The sequence below is a fragment of the Dendropsophus ebraccatus genome, chromosome 2 (genome assembly GCF_027789765.1).
Source record: "Dendropsophus ebraccatus isolate aDenEbr1 chromosome 2, aDenEbr1.pat, whole genome shotgun sequence".
NCBI lineage: Eukaryota > Metazoa > Chordata > Amphibia > Anura > Hylidae > Dendropsophus > Dendropsophus ebraccatus.
Genome location: NC_091455.1, coordinates 71,570,546 through 71,593,211, shown reverse-complemented (window position 1 = coordinate 71,593,211; position 22,666 = coordinate 71,570,546). Strand labels below are relative to the sequence as shown.

At 41.5% G+C, this 22,666-nt stretch overlaps 1 protein-coding gene across 2 annotated transcripts in view; it reads left to right on the top strand.

Moving 5' to 3' along the window:
- LAMA1 (laminin subunit alpha 1) overlaps window positions 1–22,666 on the top strand; it is a 145,549-nt gene that overhangs the window by 118,620 nt on the left and 4,263 nt on the right. For both annotated transcript variants that reach the window (XM_069957754.1, XM_069957753.1), the window contains exons 50-60: window positions 1,638–1,782; window positions 2,384–2,525; window positions 3,656–3,770; window positions 12,852–13,022; window positions 16,414–16,565; window positions 17,698–17,886; window positions 17,971–18,160; window positions 19,404–19,519; window positions 20,503–20,692; window positions 21,609–21,767; window positions 22,399–22,552. In XM_069957754.1, the coding sequence (XP_069813855.1) occupies window positions 1,638–1,782; window positions 2,384–2,525; window positions 3,656–3,770; window positions 12,852–13,022; window positions 16,414–16,565; window positions 17,698–17,886; window positions 17,971–18,160; window positions 19,404–19,519; window positions 20,503–20,692; window positions 21,609–21,767; window positions 22,399–22,552 (1,723 nt within the window). The remainder of the gene's footprint in view (window positions 1–1,637; window positions 1,783–2,383; window positions 2,526–3,655; window positions 3,771–12,851; window positions 13,023–16,413; window positions 16,566–17,697; window positions 17,887–17,970; window positions 18,161–19,403; window positions 19,520–20,502; window positions 20,693–21,608; window positions 21,768–22,398; window positions 22,553–22,666) is intronic.

The following is a 22,666-nucleotide window of genomic DNA, read 5'->3' as shown; positions in this document are numbered from 1 at the left end:
AGATGCAGAGAGCTTTGATTGCAGTGAGTTCCAGCATATAATTACACAGCTGAAGAATCAAAGCAGGTAGCATTGTCGGTTGTATAAAATTAAACCTACCATAAGAAAATGTTTTTACACACACTCTTAAAACAAAAAAATAAAATAAATAACAGCAATGTATAGAAGGGCAGCCTTGATGGAGCTCTCGTCCTTTTCCTGCTACGTTTCTATAAAAGTCTCCAGCACTTGGTAATGTAAACATCACTGTAACATTTGGTCCATATTTGTAGTTAATTTTATCTAGAGGCTAGTGTGAATTGTAATGTAAACCCTGGCATTCCACAGAGACCCCATCAGAGAAATGAGAGCTGACAAGTGAAGTCCCTCCAGGCTAGTCACACCAGGCAGCTGTTGACTAAAAAGGAGGTGGCCAGGAACAGACCAAGGCAGGGTCAAGCAACTCAAGCGAGATTTACATGTTCTAATACTCTCTATGACTGATAATGTTGAGCTTGGGGCAGCCATTTCTTTATGCAAATTTTATTTAATTTTTTCTTAATTTAAATGGATAAGTAAAATTGTTCTCTTCCTAACAAACTAGCTTATACATGTCTAACTCAGGCATTTTTTTAATTTTTTTTTTTTAAATAGAAGATCTCTATTATAGATACTAAGTCTTAATCTAAGGCATAAAACCCAGTGAAGAGTGTGAGAGACGCAGGGTCTAATCACACCATGTCACCTGTATATAGGGCGAAGGATCAGAGGCACAGGGGCATTATAGGAGATCAGACATGTACTGTGCAAAGAGCTCCGACATATCATTTACATTGCAGATTGATCTGGCCATAAGAGATGGTGCAGCCTCATTATACAAAGCAATCAGCATCACAGCATAGTACATTGCATTGGCACCCAATACTGCTGTGCGATTAAGAATACATAGTAGTTTTTCCCCATTTTTCTTACTTGACATTTGCTCTTTGTCATGAGCCTGTTTTGTATGCTTATTTCTTTCTTTTGTAATTTATTTTGGTTTCTGAAAACTTTAAGGCTGGGTTCACACTCACGCTCAGTATATTTCAGGCAGTATTTGGTCCTCATTGCAACCAAAACCAGGAGTGGATTGAAAACACAGAAAGGCTCTGTTCACACAATGTTGTAATTGAGTGGATGGCCGCCATTTAATGGCAAATATTTGCTGGTATTTTAAAACAACGGCTGTTGTATTGAAATAATGGAAGTTATTTACTGTTATATGGCGGCCATCCACTCAATTACAACATTATGTGGACAGAGCCTTTCTGTGTTTTCAATTCACTCCTGGTTTTGGTTGCAATGAGGACCTAACATGAGGACCAAATACTGCCTGACATATACTGTGTGTGAACCCAGCCTAATAAATATTGAATGTGAAAAAAAATAAAAAATAAAGAATACATAGTAGTATAGCAAGAATACAATGCGACACCTGATGAAAAGCATGCACATTGTTATCCCCTCCACAACATTAGCTGCACATATCTAATATAATATTTGCAATGTTTGAAGCCTCATACCCCAGGCTGAACTTTTTAAGTCACTTGTCAATAGGATTGACAGTACTTTGCTCTTATAGCTAAATGGATGATTGTGTTTTATATTTCCTTCATCAGCGAGATTTCCTGTCTCTGGAAATTGTGGATGGCAAGCTAAGACTTTCGGTGGAACTGGGTTCAGGTCCTCTCGTACTGACAACAGATGGACGTTACAATGATGGAACTTGGTATAAAGTTGCTTTCCAGCGGAATAAAAAGCAAGGTATAAAGATCAAGTCTTTATATGTTTAAATGATAAGACCTATTGTTTTTATTGTGATAACCAAACTGCAGAATGTTGCTACTATATAAAGACCAGGGATGTGGGATACTCAGGCCCTCCAGCTGTTGCAAAACTATAATTCCCATCAAGCTTTAGCTTTGGCTGTCCAGGCATGATAGGAATTGTAGTTTTGCAACAGCTGGAGTTTGACACGTGTGATATAGACTGGGAGAGTAAAAATTGCTGTCCATATAGAGTCCATAAACTCTATTACAATAAATATATCTATCTATATATATGTATATATATATATATATATATATATATATATATATATATATATATATATATATATTTATGGGTTGTCTTCTTGACAAAATGTAGCAAGTAGTTGAAAATGAATACAGCACTCACTCACCATATCTTTACAGTCTTTATTCATATCAAACAAACTCAGCTGCTTAACATGGCAGATGTGGGTTTACTCCACTTAAGTAGCAGCCGTTTCGCGTGCATGCGCATCAACGACCTAGTGGTACATCATGACAAAATTGCATCATATATGTAAAATTGATTTAATATTCTTACAATTTTTGAAAAGGTATATTGGCTGTTATGGATTCCTACAATTCCAGCCAGAAGGAGACAAAACAGGGAGAAGCCCCTGGCACTGCATCAGACCTTAACCGATCAGATAAAGATCCGATATATATTGGTGGCCTTCCTAGGTCCAGAGTTATCAGGTATGTTATCATTACAGCGTGTAATTCTATAATAATCATAACAATAGAGGGAAGTAATAGGCCTATCCATGTTCTTGTATCTATTACATATCAGAAAGCTTCCGATAGAGCCTAGACATTACTTGTTAAGATCTGTCAACCATCTAAAGGTCCCCATGCACATTATATTAATGTTAGATGAACCTGCTGCTGGCCATCAGTATAAAGTTTATGGCAACCTCCTAAATCTCCACTGACTGATGTTGGTGATAGGGGTCTGGTGTGATGGATTTTCACTGCCTGACCCCTTTGTTCTCTGAGAGATAAAATAATGACCATTATAACATATATAATAAGAACAATAGCTGTTATTTCTCCTAAAAAGACATTGTGCGAGCATAGCCTCATCTGCTTTTATATGTACATACATATGTATGTATATGTATGTTGTTGTTTTTTTTTTTTTTAATAAGCTGTTAGTAAGGATTATTAACAGCCATTGTAAGATTTTTGTCTAAAAGAGGCGCTGTGAGAACATAGCCCTAAGACCCTATTACACCAATCGATTATCGGTCGTATTGTGTTTGGTTTAATAGCTACTATTAAAAGACAACGATCAGCCGACATGTGAGATGTCTTTCAAAATGTAGAAGTTTTTTTAAACGATAGCAACGGTCTGCAGGTCATCACTCTGTGTAATATTAGCGGCGGCAGACCAACAATATCTCCTATGGGCTCCCCGGATGATCTTTAGATCCCCTCCCACAGCTCCCCGCAGCCCCCCTGCTCTTACCCGCTCGCTGTCGGTGTGTAATAGAACCGGCACTGAGCGGGGAACGACGAGCAAAGGAGCACTGACCTGGCAGATTAGCGCTCGCTTGCTCCTGCTAATTGGCGCATGTAATGGTGGCTTTTGTAGGACCCCTGGCTGGCAGATGATTACTTGTCCTCTTCAGATTCCTTTGATCTTGCTGATTAACAATCCTTAAAGACATACAGCCACGTACTGTAGCTTCTATTAGTTAATCACACAAATAAGACCATTAGTAGCTACCTTCAGGTGGAGCTCATGCATCAGTTATATATCTTTATGAAGAATGTGTATGTGTCTTTTATAAAAGATCTAATACTTTTTAATTTATCATGTCTAGGCGCCAACTGAGCAGTAGATCTTATGTTGGTTGTATAAGGAATTTGGAGATTTCCCGCTCAAACTTTGACTTGCTGAGAAACGCATATGGTGTAAGAAAAGGCTGCAAATTAGAGGTGAGAGGCACATGGCTTTATTTACTGGGATCATGTTTGATGTTATGCATTTCAGGTTTTAATGAGGTGCTTTAGAAGCTCTGTAGAATCCTTCACACCTACACTGCATTGAAATATTTGGCCACATACTGTAGAATTTTTTCTGCTACATGCTCTAGGAATATTTAAAGAAAACATGCAAAGAGGCTATGTTCACACACAGTATTTCCATCAGTCTTTTTTTAACTAAAAGGAAGGCAAAAATAATGTGTGAACATAGCCATAACAAGAACTATGCTTAAAGCGAATATCCATCCACCTTGGCTATGGAAGCTTAGTTTCAAGGAATTGAGGCTAAGATATAAAGATATAGAAGGGAAATTTCCCTACTATATTAGTGTACATACACAGGGTTTATCTTGATTAGTCAGCACCTGTTAAAGAGGTTTTCCAGTTTAGATAAAAAAAAAAACCAAAACTATGGCCTGCTAGTAGGGATGCACGATGCACCGAAATGTCAATACTACTATCGATATTTCGGGCAGAAAAACGGTTCGATAGAAGGATTTCCTGGTACCGATACTTTGTTAAATTTGCATAATAGTGCAGTTTAACATAAAGTATAATACAGAGAACACGGCCAGCGGCTCTCTGAGCGCCGGCCGTGTTCTCTGTGTGCTTCTCCCTGCCCCCACCTGTCACCCTCCTCCGCTGCTCTCTCTCCCTCCGTTCCCGGCGGTGCCAATTTCAAATAGCCGGCACATAGCAATTGCTTGTGCCGGCTATGTAACTGTGTTGATGCCGCTGTCACACTGACAGCGGCAATAACCCCTCCTGAGCCGCTCCGTATGCAGCAGGGGTCGGCTACTGTGTGTAGCAGAACCCCGCTGCCGGTGTCTCTCTGATAATAGGGTCTGGCTCAGCCAGACCCTGTTATCAGGGAGATGATTTATGTGGCATGTGGAGCTGCACGGAGGAAAGCGGGATGTCGGGGAGAGGAGGACAGAGAGGGAGAGCGGGAGGTGAGGAGGCTGAAGACCGAGAGCGGGGTCGGGGAGAGGAGGACTGAGAAGGCTGGAGGTGAGGGGGACAGAGAAGGCTGGAGGTGAGGAGCCTGAAGACGGAGAGCGGGGATCGGGGAGTAAGGAGAAGGGAGAGGAGGTGAGGAGGCTGAAGAGGGAGAGCGGGAGGACAGAGAAGAAGGCTGTAGGTCAGGAGGAGATGCGGCCACTCCATCTGGCAGCACTGTGAGGTGGGGGCCGCAGGACTGTGAGGAGGAGCGGCCGGGGCCCTCAGATAACTCCCGGGCAGACATCAGTGGGGGATGACCAGGAGGTCGGCCGTGCTCTGACGGGGAGGGGGGCTATAACCTGCAGATTACCCTGCCGCCCAAATCCTGGTCACCATGCCCTGAAAGAAGGAAAAGTGCAACTACAGCCCTCATCATCCCAATAACTGAACTGTGTGTGTTACATGACTACAGCCCCCACCATCCCCCTGGTAGCTGAAGTGTGTGTGTTACATGACTACAGCCCCCACCATCCCCCTGGTAGCTGAAGTGTGTGTGTTACATGACTACACCCCCCACCATCCCCCTGGTAGCTGAAGTGTGTGTTACATGAATACGGCCCCCACCATCCTCCTGGTAGCTGAAGTGTGTGTTACATGACTACAGCCCCCACCATCCTCCTGGTAGCTGAAGTGTGTGTGTGTGTTACATGGCTACACCCCCCACCATCCTCCTGGTAGCTGAAGTGTGTGTGTTACATGACTACACCCCCCACCATCCCCCTGGTAGCTGAAGTGTGTGTTACATGACTACACCCCCACCATCCCCCTGGTAGCTGATGTGTGTTACATGACTACAGCCCCCACCATCCTCCTGGTAGCTGAAGTGTGTGTGTTACATGACTACAGCCCCCACCATCCTCATGGTAGCTGAACTGTGTGTGTTACATGACCACAGCCCCCACCATCTCCTGGTAGCTGAAGTGTGTGTGTTACATGACTACAGCCCCCACCATCCTCCTGGTAGCTGAAGTGTGTGTGTTACATGACTACAGCCCCCACCATCCTCCTGGTAGCTGAAGTGTGTGTGTTACATGACTACAGCCCCCACCATCCTCCTGGTAGCTGAACTGTGTGTGTTACATGACTACAGCCCCCACCATCCTCCTGGTAGCTGAACTGTGTGTATTACATGACTACAGCCCCCACCATCCTCCTGGTAGCTGAAGTGTGTGTTACATGACTACAGCCCCCACCATCCTCCTGGTAGCTGAAGTGTGTGTTACATGACTACAGCCCCGATCATCCCCCTGGTAGCTGAAGTGTGTGTTACATGACTACAGCCCCCACCATCCCCTTGATAGCTGGTGTGTTACATGATTACAGCCCCCGCCATCCTCCTGGTAGCTGAACTGTGTGTGTTACATGACTACAGCCCCCACCATCCTCCTGGTAGCTGAACTGTGTGTGTTACATGACTACAGCCCCCACCATCCTCCTGGTAGCTGAACTGTGTGTGTTACATGACTACAGCCCCCACCATCCTCCTGATAGCTGAACTGTGTGTGTTACATGACTACAGCCCCCACCATCCTCCTGGTAGCTGAAGTGTGTGTGTTACATGACTACACCCCCCACCATCCTCCTGGTAGCTGAAGTGTGTGTTACATGACTACAGCCCCGATCATCCCCCTGGTAGCTGAAGTGTGTGTTACATGACTACAGCCCCCACCATCCCCTTGATAGCTGGTGTGTTACATGATTACAGCCCCCATCATCCCCAGCTAGTTAGTGTTACATGACTTCAATTTCTATTCTTGTGGGGGGTTTTTATGTAATTTATTAACCCCTTAGTGACCGCCGATACGGCTTTCTACGGCGGTCACTAATGGGCCTTATTCTGCTGCCATCAGCTTTTTACGGCGATGGCAGAGAATAAGGCTGCGGGGCCGGGACGGCCCCCACCCCATCCCCCCGGCTACCGGAGGTAGCTGAGGGGTTGGGGCAGTGTGTGAGGTCCGTCCCGGCCCCCCCCCTTACCGACGATCGCCGCTATTAACGTTATAGCGGCGACCGTCGGTAAATGAGAGTACCGGTGCCGCCGCCAAGTATCCCCCAGACCTCAGATCAGCCCCCCCTAGTGCCCCGATAACTAACCCCCCTCCCCCGGCGGCCATCATTTCCAAGATGGCCGCCGCTATCGCTGTGAACCGACTAACGTCGGTTCACAGCGATTAAAAGGTTAAAATGAATGAAAGCCCCATGCTCTCCGCCACCGGAGGTAGCGGAGAGCATGGGGCAGTCATCGGGGACCCCCCTGTGGGGTCCCGGTACAAGCGATCAGCGGTATATACTATATACCGCTGATCGCTTGTGCCATGTGCTCCCGGCACTTTTTATCCCCTGTCACCATGAATGATTGGTGACAGGGGATAAAAAGTGATGTCCCCCCACCCCCCCCGTCGCCCCCCACCCCCCCCTGTCACCCCCGTCCCCCAGTCACCCCCCCCTGTCACCCCCGTCCCCCAGTCACCCCCCCTTCCCCATATACTCACCGGATCGACGGAGCTCCTTCCTCCTCGACGTCCTGGCTGGTTATGAAGTGCGCATGCGCTTCACAACCAGCCAACTCTGAAAATTTAAAGTGACAGAGACCAATTTTGTCTCTGTCACTGAACTATGATTACTGAGATAGAAAATATCACAGTAATCATAGTAATACAGTGAAAATGAATATGTAAAGTACAAAAAGTGACAAACATACAAAAAAATAAAACACACACTTTTTATTATAGTAATAATTGCAGTTTACTCCCAAATTACCCCTAACCCCTCCCCAGATTACCCGTAACCACCGCACGTTGCCCGTAACCACCGCACGTTGTCCGTAACCACCGCACGTTGCCCGTAACCACCGCACGTTGTCCGTAACCACCGCACGTTGCCCGTAACCACCGCACGTTGTCTGTAACCACCGCACTTTGCCCGTAACCACCGCACGTTGCCCGTAACCACCGCAAATTGCCAGTGACCCCCTCCAGATTGCCCGTAACCACCCCAAATTACATGTACCCACCCCAGATTACCTATAAGCACTTCAGTTTATCAGTAACAATCCCAGATTGTCTGTAACCCTTCCAGGTTGCACATAACCCCCCCAGGTTCCCCGTAATCATGCCAGATTACATGTAACCCCCCCAGATTGCACGTAACCACTGCGCGTTGCCTCTGACCACGCCACAATGCCTCTGACCACGCCACAATGCCTCTGACCACGCCACGATGCCTCTGACCACGCCACAATGCCTCTGACCACGCCACAATGCCTCTGACCACCGCACGTCGCCTCTGACCACCGCACGTCGCCTCTGACCACCGCACCTTGCCTCTGACCACCCCAAATTGCCAATGACCCCCTCCAGATTGCGGTGCCCATGTCAGATTACAGGTACCCACCCCAGATTGCCTATAAGAACTTCAGTTTATCCGTAACCACCCCACATTGCCCGTAACCACCCCACGTTGCCCGTAACCACCCCAGATTGTCTGTAAGCACTGCAGGTTGCGCGTAACCACCCCACGTTGCCCGTATCCACCTCAGATTGTCTGTAAGCACTGCAGGTTGCCCGTAACCAGCCAACGTTGCCTGTAACCACCCCAGATTGTCTGTAAGCATTGCAGGTTGCCCGTAACCACCCCACGTTGCCCGTATCCACCCCAGATTGTCTGTAAGCACTGCAGGTTGCCCGTAACCACCCCACGTTTCCCGTAACCATCCCAGATTGTCTGTAAGCACAGCAGGTTGCCCGTAACCAGCCCACGTTGCCCGTTACCAGACCACGTTGCCTGTAACCAGCCCACGTTGCCTGTAACCAGCCCACGTTGCCTGTAACCACCCCACGTTGCCTGTAACCACCCCACGTTGCCGTAACCACAGCAGGTTGCCCGTGACCACCACACGTTGCCCATAACCACCACACATTGCCCGTAACCACCCCGCGTTGCCTGTAACCACCCCACGTTGCCTGTAACCACCCCAGGTTGCCGTAATCACAGCAGGTTGCCCGTGACCACCCCATGTTGTCCGTAACCACCCCAGATTACCTGTAACCACCTCAGGTTGCCCATAACCACCCCTGGTTGCTTGTAACCACCCCACATTACCTGTAATCTAATTTTTTTTATCTTATTTTAGTAACTGCGCTATTCTAATAACCATTACTAGCTGCGGTTTTGCTCCTGTAAATCGGCGCTCCTTCCCTTCTGAGCCCTGCTGTGTGCCCATACAGTGGTTTATGCCCACATATGGGGTACCGTTGTACTCAGGAGAACCTGCGTTACAGATTTTGGGGTACGTTTTTCTCTCCTGTTCCTCGTCAAATTGAGAAATTTCAAACTAAACCAACATATTATTGGAAAAATTCGAGTTTTTCATTTTTACTGGCCAATTTTGAATACTTTCCTCTAATACCTGTGGGGTAAAAATGGTCACCACACCCCAAGATGAATTCTTTGAGGGGTGCTCTTTCCAAGATGTGGTGACTTTTGGGGGGAATCTATTCTGCTGACACTACAGGGGCTCAGCAAACGCACCTGGCGCTCAGAAACTTCTTCAGAAAAATCTGCACTGAAAATGCTAATTGGCGCTCCTTCCCTTCTGAGCCCGGCTGTGTGCCCATGCAGTGGTTTATGCCCACATATGGGGTACCGTTCTACTCAGGAGAACCTGTGTTACATATATTGGGGTGACATTTCTCTCCTGTTCCTCGTGAAATTGAGAAATTTCAAACTAAAGGAACATATTATTGGAAAAATTCGAGTTTTTCATTTTTACTGTCTACTTTTGAATACTTTCCTCAAATACCTGTGGGGTCAAAATGCTCACCACACCCCAAAATAAATTCTATGAGGGGTGCACTTTCCAAAATGGAGTGACTTATGGCGAGATTTTACTCCGCTAGCACTACAGGGGCGCTGCAAACGCACCTGGCGCTCAGAAACTTCTTCAGCAAAATCTGCATTGAAAAAGCTAATTGGCGCTCCTTCCATTTTGAGCCCTCCTGTGTGCCCATGCAGTGGTTTACGCCCACATATGGGGTACCATTGTACTCAGGAGAACCTGCGTTACAAATTTTGTGGTACTTTTTTCCTCTTGTTCCTCGTGAAATTGAGAAATTTCAAACTAAAAGAACATAATATTGGAAAAATTTGAGTTTTTCATTTTTACTGTCTACTTTTGAATACTTTCCTCTAATACCTGTGGGGTCAAAATGGTCACCACACACCAAGATGAATACTTTGAGGGGTGCACTTTCCAAAATGGAGTGACTTTTGGGGGGGTTCTATTCTGCAGACATTACAGGGGCTCTGCAAACGCACCTGGCGCTCGGAAACTTCTGCAGCAAAATCTGCATTGAAAAAGCTAATTGGCGCTCCTTCCCTTCTGAGCCCTCCTGTGTGCCCATGCAGTGGTTTATGCCCACATATGGGGTACCATTGTACTCAGGAGAACCTGCGTTACAAATTTTGGGGTACTTTTTTCCTCTTGTTCCTCGTGAAATTGAGAAATTTCAAACTAAACGAACATATTATTGGAAGAATTCAAGTTTTTCATTTTTACTGTCTTCTTTTGAATACTTTCCTGTAATACCTGTGGGGTCAAAATGGTCACCACACACCAAGATGAATTCTTTGAGGGGTGTACTTTCCAAAATGGGGTGACTTATGGGGGGTTTTCTCTCTGCTGACACTACAGGGGCTCTGCAAACGCACCTGGCGCTCAGAAACTTCTTCAGCAAAATCTGCATTGGAAAAGCTAATTGGCGCTCCCTTCCTTCTGAGCCCCGCTGTGTGCCCATGCAGTGGTTTACGCCCACATATGGGGTACCGTTGTACTCAAGAGAACCTGCATTACAAATTTTGGGGTGCTTTTTGTCTCATATTCCTTTTGAAAATGAGAAACTTTAATCTAAACGTATATATTATTGGAAAATTTAAATTTTCAATTTTTTTACTGCCTAATTGTGAATACTTTCCTCCAGCCCCTGTAGGGTTAAAATGCTCATTATACCCCTAGATTAATTCTTTAAGGTGTGTAGTTTCCAAAATGGGGTCACTTATGGGGGTTTTCAGGATACCAGACTTCTAAATCCATTTAAAAAAAGAACTGGTCCCTAAAAAAATCAGTTTCACGAAAATGTGATAATTTGCTGATAAATTTCTAAGCCCCATAACACCCTAAAAAAGTAAAATATGTTTACCAAATTATGCCAGAATAAAGAAGACATATTGGTAATGTGACTTAGTAACTAATTTATGTGCTACGACTTTCTTTTTTTAGAAGCAGAGAATTTCAAAGTTCATAAAATGCAAATTTTTTAAATTTTTCATGATATTTTGATGTTTTTCACAAAAAACACACAAAGTAGTGACCAAATTTTGCCACTAACATAAAGTGCCATATGTCACGAAAAAACAATCTCAGAATCGCTAGCATACGTTAAAGCATCACTGAGCTATGAGAGCATAAAGTGAGACAGGTCAGATTTTGAAAAATTAGCCTGGTCATTAAGGCCCAAACTAGCTGCAGCACAAAGGGGTTAAGTATCGAATTGGTATCGAGCATTGAAAAAAAAAGTTGGTATTGGTAACAAATTCAAAATTCTGGTATTGTGACATCACTACCTGCTAGAAGTGTAAAATATTATACTCACCTAGTATAGTCAAGCAACAGTGCTCCAGTCCACTCAGGGGCCTCTTTTTCCTGATGCAGCCAATCACTAGGGGTTCCGATGTGTTTGTAACATTAACAGCAGTGCAGGGAAAGGATATCTTCCTCTAAAGTGAAAGGAGGAGGACTAAAGCAAGTAGCGCTGGAGTGAGTAAGTATGTGGTATTGTATTAATTTAGGCCATAGTTTTTTTGTAGATTACTGGGGTTTCTGATTTAAAAAACAACGTTTCCATGTACTAGTTAGGTGTGGTTTAACTGGTACATCAGATACAGCGCTTTAGACCGCAATAGACCGTCACCGGAGCGGGGTTGCCGGTGCCGTAGTCCTTTTTTTTTTTTTAACTGCAGCCTTATTCTTGCGCACGTTAATGGTCTATTCCCGAGCACCGGCCTGGCCTGAAGCATGGAGGCAGGCGGACCCGCCCCCAGAGTGATGAAACCCCCCTGTGATGTGGCTTCATTAGAAGCAATAGAGCCGTGTCACAGAGAGGAGATCGTCACACTGGGGGTGACTGGCCTGACCTCCAGTGCTTAGGGCCGGACTGGTGCCTGGGAATGCACCATGCCTGGGAAATAGGCCACGATTCAAAAAAAGCACCGCGGCAGTGGCATCCCGGCGCCGGCGACTGTCTATTGATGTAAAAATCTTAAAGCAATATACCTGATGGTAGATTTAAGTTTAACCACATCCAATAAAATGTACCAACTTTACTCTGGCGTGTGTTAATTTTTGCCATAAAATATTAGTGTAAAGTATACCTGTCATAAAGTAAAGAAAGGGTAAAGATTTATTAAGATTTATAATTTTTTTCCTTATGTTAAAACAACTGTATCCCCCCACAAAGTGGTTATCCAACGAAAATCTTTTTCTTTCAAATCAACTGATATCAGAAAGTTATATAGATTTATAATTTACTTCTATTAAAAAATCTCAAGTGTTCTCATACTTATTAGCAATTATATGTTATGCAGGAAATGTTGTTTTATTTTCAGTCTGACACAGTGCTCTCTGCTGACTTCTCTGGCCAAGACAGGAACTTTGTCTCGGTTTTCTATGAATCCCCATAGAAAACCTCTCCTGCTCTGGACAGTTCCTGTCTCGGCCAGAGATGTCAGCAGAGAGCACTGTGTCAGACTGAAAATAAAACAACATTTCCTGCAGGACACATAGTAGCTAATAAATATGGGAAGACTTGAGAGTTTAAGTAAATTACAAATCTATATAACTTTCTGACACCAGTTGATTTGAAAGAAAAAGATTTTCGCTGGACAACCCCTTTAAGCAGCATTTGTAAAGCCTTTATTTAAGTGGGTACTGTTACTGCATTTTGTTCTCACTTTATTATTCTCTTTTTATTTTAGCCTACCCGTAGCATAACAGTTCTTAATGATGGTTATGTAGAGATGCTGCCTGTGTCCTTGCCACCAGAATCTGAGGTCATGGTATCATTTTCCACACTCAATGATACAGGAGTTATCTTAGCAGGTTTTGGCAAGCCAGTGGAGAAACGAAGTCGCAGACAAGCCCAACTAGTGAGTAATGCATTTTACTTTAAAGGTCAATGTAATGCTTAAATCAAGTTTTCACTATAAAATCATCCATAAAAAGAAAAAGCTAGAGTTTAAAACAGGCTATATAATTCATTGTAAAATGATTCTTTAACTTTCAACTTAACTAAATATAAAAGGTCCAAGTGGCACTTGACATCTGTTAAAGCAAAGCTCAACTTTTTATTATTTAATAATAATATTTATTATTAATATCTTTATAGTTAGCAAAAGTGAAATGGAGCATATTTGGCTCATATGTAATTTCTAAATGTTTACTCAGTGTTTCCTTGATGCAATGTTTAAAAATCAGTTTGTATTATATTGTATTATAATAGTGTATTATATTGTTGTACCAGTCAAACAAGGCACACTATTATTATACAGTCAGTATTAAATGGGGGGAAATGATAAAAACAGCAATAATAAAATTGTATCTTATAAACAAATGAAATGAGATTGAAAAAAGGGGGAACAAAAAGTACATGAATATAAATTACAGTGGATACTGGCATGTTCCAAAATACTTCAATGCTCGTTACTCGAGTTGAGTTTTTTTCAACACTCAATTCTCAGTTCTCAATTGGAGTAGAAAGCCCCATTGAAATCAATGGGAGACTCGAAGTATTTAACCAGGTGCACCCGCAGCTTGGAGGGTACCTTGTCCATCTGAAAGTGACAGTCTGGCCCCCAGTGCTTTCTTGGTTGGGAGGGGAGCAGGGAAATTAAAGTGTTAGGCTATATTCACACAACGTCAAAAAGGAGAAAAGGCATCCGCTCTTGATATTTAAAAAGATGTCCGTTTTTGCCACAATTTATCATCATGACAATTATTTTCGGATGTCTATTGCAAACAACGGACGTTAGTTTTTTGTTGTTCACACACAGTTTTTCTTTTTTTACCGTCCTTTCACCGTCTTTACTATTAAATTCAATGGACTTTTCAATTAAAGATGCATCCAAATCCAATTAGTACACCTAATGGTGCGTTTACACAGAGAGATTTAACTGACAGATTTTTTAAGTCAAAGACAGAAATGGATTTGAAAAGAGGAGAAATCTCAGTCTTTCCTTTATGACTGGTTCCTTATGTGTAGTCGGTTCCTGGCTTTGGCTTTAAAGATCTGTCAGATAAATCTCTCTGTGTAAACGCACCATAAACTAAAATAATACCAATAGCCGTCATAGCAAGGGGAGGCCAGACAGCTAAATAACGTCCATCATTTTAGACTCAAAATGACGGACGTCATTTTAAACAGAGCTGAAAAAGCGTTATGTGAACAAAGCCTAATGCTGTTACAAAGTTGCAGATGAGCTCAATTATTTAATTATTTAATCATTAAAATATCATATATATTAAACTTCAAATTAAAACAAATGTCCACATCATAAAACATATTTTTCAAATACATTTTTAGTTTTCTATAGCCACCACTAGGGGGAGGCAAAGAAGTCTGCTGACTGAAACTCACCAGTCTGCAGTAAACTACCCTAAGCTAGTGACACCTGCAGACAAACAGATCATTATTATATTTCTGTGTGAAGGGAAACAGAAGATTTGGACTCTAGTTGAGCGTTCTAACACCTATAAAAATACATAGGATACACTTTTACATCTGTGGTTGAGCAGGTTTTATTATTTATAACCTTCTATGTATTTTTATCAATCGGATTCCTTGTAGAAAACAAACACTTTAAGCTCCTATAAGTCCTTTTTCTGTGTATTATATTGTCTATGAGAAGTGTACATGTTGTTGCAATATGAACAGCAATGATAGAAGAAAATCTTGCAATAAATAGAATGTACATATAATCTTCTCACTTCCACACAGAGTACCATTATCAGCCTACCTCAACACTGTCAAATTTGACAGGAAGACTAGTACAGCATGCAGTGATAGTGTTCATCATCAAATAATGAATGAACAAACAGAAACCACAATGCAGGTGTGGACAGAAGCTAACATCATTCTGTTCCTTGGCTTCTACATACATGAAAAACAGTCCTGATTTTAGCAGAATGCAGAGCGGGCTATACCACACTTAACCTTTAAGCTGAAGGTAGTGCGTTCCTGCTTCAGTGCACCGGAGAGGGGGGCACATACACATACATAACCATTAAATGGGTCATTGTTTTCATGTTGGATTTCCATCCAGAAGAAAGAAATACATCACTGCTTGTTTTGCATGGAAAGCATCCTCTCGGTATGTGTGTGTGATTTCACAGGGAAGGCAGTGTTGTGTGAGAATTACTGCTTTTTGACAAAGCCTCAGGCATTTTGTGAAATTAGATTTTCAGACTTCAATAACCTGAGGCAGCGCCTGCAGCCCAATCACTCTGTATAATAAGGTCACAAAGCTGTGGGCTTATTCTTTATTCAGGGTATCTATGGCGGGTGTGTTGTGCTGCTGCACAGTGCTAAAATCTTGAAATAGTAATTTCCACATGAATATTTTATTTAAAAAATGGGAATTGCTTCTTTTATAAATTCACCTGTATTAGAATCTTCTGACTCTCCAGCTACAAAAGTAGGATGAATCTTATCACCTCTCATTCCAGATTCAGAGGTAATCGGTAATCAGCCAAGAGGCTAATTTGGGTAATGGCTCTAGCAATAAAGAATACATTTTCCAGTGGTGCTATAGAACTCACTACATTTATTATGATGGGAATATTAAGGCTTCTGGTCGACATTAGCATGTCTTGTCGTATACATATCATTTAGATTTTATGTAAGAAATGGATCCTTTAATTTGCAGTGATGATTTTCTTTACATATTGTTATAGGGGTTGGGGTCTATTCCTCTAATAATGAGCTCTGAATCCCCAGCACAGTATGAACTGTTATGTTTGAGAAATGTAAGCTTTCCAATAGCCTGTGGTTACTGTTAGAGGCCAAAAAAGTGCAAATGGATTTTTTGAACTGGATTAAATCAATTCAGGATAGGGGACATGTATGAGATTGCAAGGGTCCAATCTCTGTGCTTCCCAGAGATCTCTCTATTGGTGACCCAGCTCCCTTGTTTTAAATCAAGAATAAATTCTCTATGGAGCCACCAAAAAAAGCAGAGTGGTGTACTTGACTCTCACTGACGGCTTCATAGAGAATGAATGGAGCCATGGACTTTAGGCCACAATTTTACGTCAAAATAATACAGTAAAATTGGTTTTTGAACTTAGCGCTGACTTGTTTTTGTCCTTTCATCCTGTATAAAGTGATATATTTAAAAGTATTGTCTGTAATGTAAAGGGTTTTAAAAATCACATTGGTCTAGGTCATGATAAAATTGTTTTTACAAACAAAAAAGGAGAAATAAAGGTAAAATTCTAGTATTTTATGCTTTCAAAAGTGTATTTTTTTTTTCTATTTTCTAGCCATTCTTTGCTATAATGCTGGTAAATGGGCATATTGAATTACATATCAATCCTATGGATGGGGCTAGCACAAGGAAGGTGGTGGTCAAATCACCAACAGGAACATATAGTGATGGTCAAGAACATTCTCTTATTCTTCTTCGGAACAAAAGGTAGGTAGTATATTTTTTAAGGGTGCGTTCACACGTACCGGATCCGCAGCAGATTTCTTTTAAATAACTGAACACAGCATCAAATCTGCTGCGGTTCTGCTGCGGATCCTGTACGTGTGAACGCTTCCTAAAGTTACAACAACCCTTCCATCCTCAGATATTCTATTTACCTGTCTAGTCTGTTCTAAGTTCTCCTCTTAATTTCTCAGGTTTGCTATGGGAAAAAGGGCTACTACTCTACTACCCTGCTGAAAATCTTCCACTTTACCTGTGTCAACTTTACCTTTAAGGCTGGGTTCACACTACGTATATTTCAGTCAGTATTGTGGTCCTCTTATTGCAACCAAAACCAGGAGTGGATTAAAAACACAGAAAGGATCTGTTCACACAATGTTGAAATTGAGTGGATGGCCGCCATATAACAGTAAATAACGGCAATTATTTCAACATAACAGCCGTTGTTCTAAAATAACAGCAAATATTTGCCATTAAATGGCAGCCATCCACTCAATTTCAACATTGTGTGAACAGAGCCTTTCTGTGTTTTCAATCCACTCCTAGTTTTGGTTGCAATATGAGGACCACAATACTGACTGAAATATACGTAGTGTGAACCCAGCCTAAAGGCATATACCAAATAACTTTTTGAAATCATTCAGCTAATTCTATCACAAAGACTTTAATTGTACCACCCTTGCAGTCAATCAAATATATTTTTCCTAAAGGTTATGCATTGGGCACTATCTAGTAATAGATCCTAGGGCACAGGGAACCATAGGCTATGCCTTTATAACACTATGTATCAAAGAATAAAAGTTCTTCATGAAAAAAGCCACAGACAAACGCTTTACAGGAATCACATAAAAGTGTTTATTAAGCAGTATACTGCATTGCTGCTAGCCTTTTTGGTGAGTGACAGATTTGCTTAAAACATTTTCCTTATGGACAACAGTATGGAAATGTAACTAATGTAATAATAAATATAAGACAAATGTTGACAGCAGCTCCAAATAATAAAATAATTTCTATAGTCAACATTTTTTTCCATCTCCGTCACCAGGTAGAATGCAGTTCTTATTATCAGTAATCATTGTAAAGTTGTAAATAATATCTTATCCTCTGTGTTTTCCAGGACAGTGAGTGTACAGGTTGATGAAGGAAAGCCAGCAGAAGCCAGGCTAAATGGTCCATCTGTTGAATCGGTTGACATAAAAACGTCCAGCTTTTTCATTGGTGGAATCCCTGCAAAAATATCTGCCACAATGCTCAAAACAAGCCAGTCATTCTATGGATGTATCCAGAATTTAATTGTTAATATGGAGTAAGTTCATCAAGAGATGAAAAGTTATTGCCTGTTGTATAAGAATAAATAAATATTGACCGTTTCCTATTTAATATGAATTAGGCAAATGGATTTCACCACTGTTATAAAGTATGAGAATGTTCAGATGGATAGCTGCATGTTGACTGAGAAACCTAAAATCAATATTAACAATGATGAGCAAGATCTGATGCCAACTCCAGTACCTGCCGGACCAGTAACGGAAATAAAACCACGTATAACCACTTTGGTACAGAGGTCACATGTCACAAAAGTAAGCAACAGACTTTGTTCAGCTTGAAAAAGAGTGTCTGTATGTTCTTTTCATTAATAAAAAAAATAACCAACCAACCAACCATTCCTTAATTATATATAATGTACTATAAGGGGCATACATTGAGGTCTGATGATGAATATAGGGACCTAATTGAGCTCAAACATAGAAAGGGGGATTTATCAAGACATTCTCATACACCTGTCTTAAATTAGATCCTGTCCCCTTTTTCCAGGTCAAATTCACTAAGAGACGCATGCCTTTTAAGTCCGGACGGCTGGTCGCCCGACCCTGCAACCAGCGTACCAAATATACACCTGCAGGTGTAGATTTTGGTTATGATTTATGCCTACGAGCAGGCATAAATCATAATAAATGAGGCGCTCCTTATCTTACCGTTCCCCCCCTGCCCGCCCATCAGGAAATCGGGTTATACGGCAGGAGTACGCTGGGAGAAGGGACGAATCTGTGCCTTACCCCTGCCATACTTTTCATAAGTGTCCCCTAAAGTGTTGATGAGCTTTGACACACATGAGAATAGTAGTGCAGCACTATTAGAACAGTGCAAGAACCATGGCAAAAAGACTTCAAGATAGAAAGACAGATTTATTTTTTATTATTATTTGTTTGTTTATTTATTTGCAGTAAATATATAAGTTATGGGATCTAGTTAAGTTGCTAAAATTGCTTCTATGGAAAACTTCAGTCACATTAACACCTAGCTCCCCCCTCTCCCTGTAAGCCCTCCACCCCCTTTTTTCTCTTCAGCTTCCTCCAGTACTATATCCTGACATTATACTTTTGATGCCACTTCAGTGTGGAATTATAATAATAATAATTCAGTTTCAATAGTTGCAGAAGTAAATGTGAAAAATCTGCAATTTTCAGGTAAAGGTTACCATTTCTCATCTAAGCGCATATAAGCCTTGAACACAATATCAACACTGCAGACATGAAGTTGTTTGCATTGCTTGTATAGATTTTTGGTATTGTAAATATAATTAGTCTCCTTCCAGAAATTCAACTGCATAGTTAAACATGGGTTATGCAAATCCGTTTTTGAATGAACTTATTAAGAAGCAACTAAAAATGTGCAATAAAATGCAGCTCCAGTAATACAGACTTTCATATGTAAGAAATTGAGAACCTGTTCTGTTATTAATGACCATATGAAATGACCCAGGTTACAAGCATATTTTTTAAGGATCTTATTTCTAATACGTTTTATTTCTTGTCGATGTAGCCATTGCAGTGTGCACAGCATATACTACCAGCGCATGTTCCAGATGCCCACCAGTTTGGTCTTACTAGAGGAAGCCACATCATTTTGCCATTTGACCAATCTGCTATCAGAAGAAGGTCAGTATAATAATATATACTGAGTCATTATAAAAAGTGTGAAAAAAACAAACAAACAATAGTGATAAAAACAGAGCAATGGTGTAAATGCATACATGCAGCTACTTGTACTCATGTAAGATCAGAAAAGAGTAGGGTCAGGTTCACTTCCACTTCCTCATGGGTGGGGTTGAAGCAGTGTTCCCATTTTCAAAAGTTTGCTAGTAAGTAAAAAAACATCAGAATTAGTTGCTGCTAGTGGATGAAAATGGTTTATTGAACATAAAAAGCAACACGTAAATGGCACAGAGGCTAGAATGCTAGGAATTATTCTAGCCAGGCAAAAGGACCAGAAACGTGTTACTTTTTATGTTCAATAAATCATTTTCATGCACTAGCAGCCACTATTCCTGATCTTTTTCCCCTTACCTGCTATGTTTTACAGTAGTTCCTTCCACTGGACGAGATCAGAGGCCGCAGCTAATTACCAGGTTCAGCAGAATACTGATTGCTGCTGCAGGTGACCATAGGTGGTGTTCTCTTTGCATAACTCTACCAGGCGATGGAGCATCAGTTAAAGCTGTTTAGGAATAGAACGCACTGGTGACAGCTATACGTACAATGTATGGGGGGTGCCACTTCAAAAGAGATTTTCCCAAAGAAGGGAACCAAGTATGATACAGAATGTCTTAAAAATTGCTTGAAATAAAAAAATTGGGACAGACTTTAAGCAGCCGAGACTTACATGCATACATACATACCTACATGGTCAGAAGTGCTTGGTCTAAATGTCTTGTAAAGATGGTTCTTTGATGGTACTTTCTTTTCCTATTGTGAAGCTAAGTCTGTACTTATACATGGATTTACATTATATGTGGATTAACATAATCTCCAAAAAGTACAAAAGCAATGCAGTTAATATGTAGCTATCTGTCATTCATTCTGAGCAGGTTTTTTATAGTTCTGGTATAAACCAAGGTACTGTATGTTTTACTTTTTTGTAGACTGTCTGTTCAGTTGTTTCTGAGGACATTTGCCTCCAGTGGCCTCATCTACTACATGGCTCACCAAAATCAGGTTGACTATGCTGCGCTTCAGCTTCACGATGGTAAACTCCATTTCCTATTTGATATGGGCAAAGGACGGACAGAGACCATGCATTCTGCTGTTATCAATGATGGAAAATGGCACTTGGTAGGTTAAAAAAAAACAAAAGTGTTTTGTTTGTGTGAGCTGCTAAGTCCCTGAACATTAGTGGGTCTTACTGGATAGTTTTTATTCATCACTTTCAATATTCAGATCACTCAGATTCTACTGCTGGGATTTCTGCTAAGTTATTGCCATTAAAGTTAATGAGTGGTTTATATTGCAGTAAGTGGCGGCACTTATATTCTGTTCATCTCATTACCTCATTGCTCGATTTGTAGATCAATACATTATCACCCTTATGAGCAAAACCGCTGTGTTTAAAGGCAAATAAAAAGGAAATGCAAGTATCAAGCATTAACAGGATATTAAAAAAATGAATTAAAAGATGAATGTATATAGCCGCAGGGTAAATTGTGTTTTCCTTTGGGTTCACAGCTTCATGTAGAAGCAAAATAGGATTTCTTTTCAGTGACTAACAGCCAGGAGAGGGTGTGCACTCAAGCCTGTAGAGGATATGTATAGATCTGTACTCCTGCTGGGGGTAGTGCGCTCAGGCCACATACAATACATTTCTATTATAGCGAGGCAAATGAACCATTTACATTGAACCATATCTGCATAATTTCAATGAAACGAAGCAGCCAGTCAGACATCAGCTCTCGCCCGACGAGTGTATTTAGCACTTAGGGTACAAACACACACGGCTTTTACGCTGCGTATTTACTGCTGCGATACGCAGCAGATACGCAGCAGATTAGATCTAAATAACTGAACACAGTATAAAATCTGCTGCGTATCTGCTGCGTATCTGCTGCGTATCTGCTGCGTATTTGCTGTGTGTGTTTGTACCCTTACAGTAAATGAGTTGTATAGTGATTTTTTTTTTTTCATTTTTCTGTGTATATTTTTAATGCCAAGATTGTTCAAGGTGTTTACAAATGATCTCGCTTTTGCACCACAGATAGCAACAGAATACATTAAAAGAAAGAATATCATTACTGTGGATGGTCAGGAATCCATTTCAGTCGGCACTCCTGGGGACAGTAACACTCTGGATGTGGAAGGGAAACTGTACCTGGGTGGACTGCCTCCAAGCTACACAGCTAAGAACATTGGAAATGTAAGAAATGATTTTATGTCTTTATTAAAGATGAGCAAAACTTGGATAAAGCTCTAAGGTTGTCTGGAAGACATAGATACAGCCAATGACTATATCCATGTTTTCCACATAGTCTTAGGGCTTTATCCAACTTCAGCAGCCACCGCTAATCAAATGCCGATCGTTCGGGTTCGGATTGACTCGAACCTGAAACCGGTTTGCTCATCTCTAGTCTTTATTAATGACTGTCTTTAACCATAGAAGAGATCCAATTTTTCACTACTAAAGGACTGCAGAGCACTCTCTGAAATCAATAGACAACTACATGGGAACTAACTGGGCTCATGACTGAGCTTTCAAGAGTTAGGCTATGAGAACAAACAGTTCTTTTAAATTATCCCCAAAACCTTTTTTTTTACAACTCAAAAATTGCCTCCAAAATGTTTATACCACCACCTCCCTTAGATTATATTGAATCCAATGGAAAAACAGCTGCCATTTTATGAGGCTCAAAATAATTCTCTAAAACAGTATGGCAAAAGACTTCCCTTTCGCAATTGACCCTTCCTTAAGCATGTAAATCGCTGTTATCATAAATACATTGGTAACCATTTCCCATTCTTATTTCATAAATGAGTTTTTTTCCCCATAGGTGACACACAGTATCCCAGCGTGTATCAGCAATGTTACCATTAATGGCAAACAACTGGATAAGGATGGAGCTATTGCCATACATGCAGTCAATAAATGTTATGCTTCTGCACAAGAAGGGACTTATTTTGATGGATCTGGATTTGCTGCTTTAGGTAAGTTTTTACATTAATGTACAAAAAATGTTAGCATGGGCTTATGGAGTGTAATCTAACATACATGTGGGTATGAGTACTGATGGCAGACATTACATGCTGTAAATCAGGTAA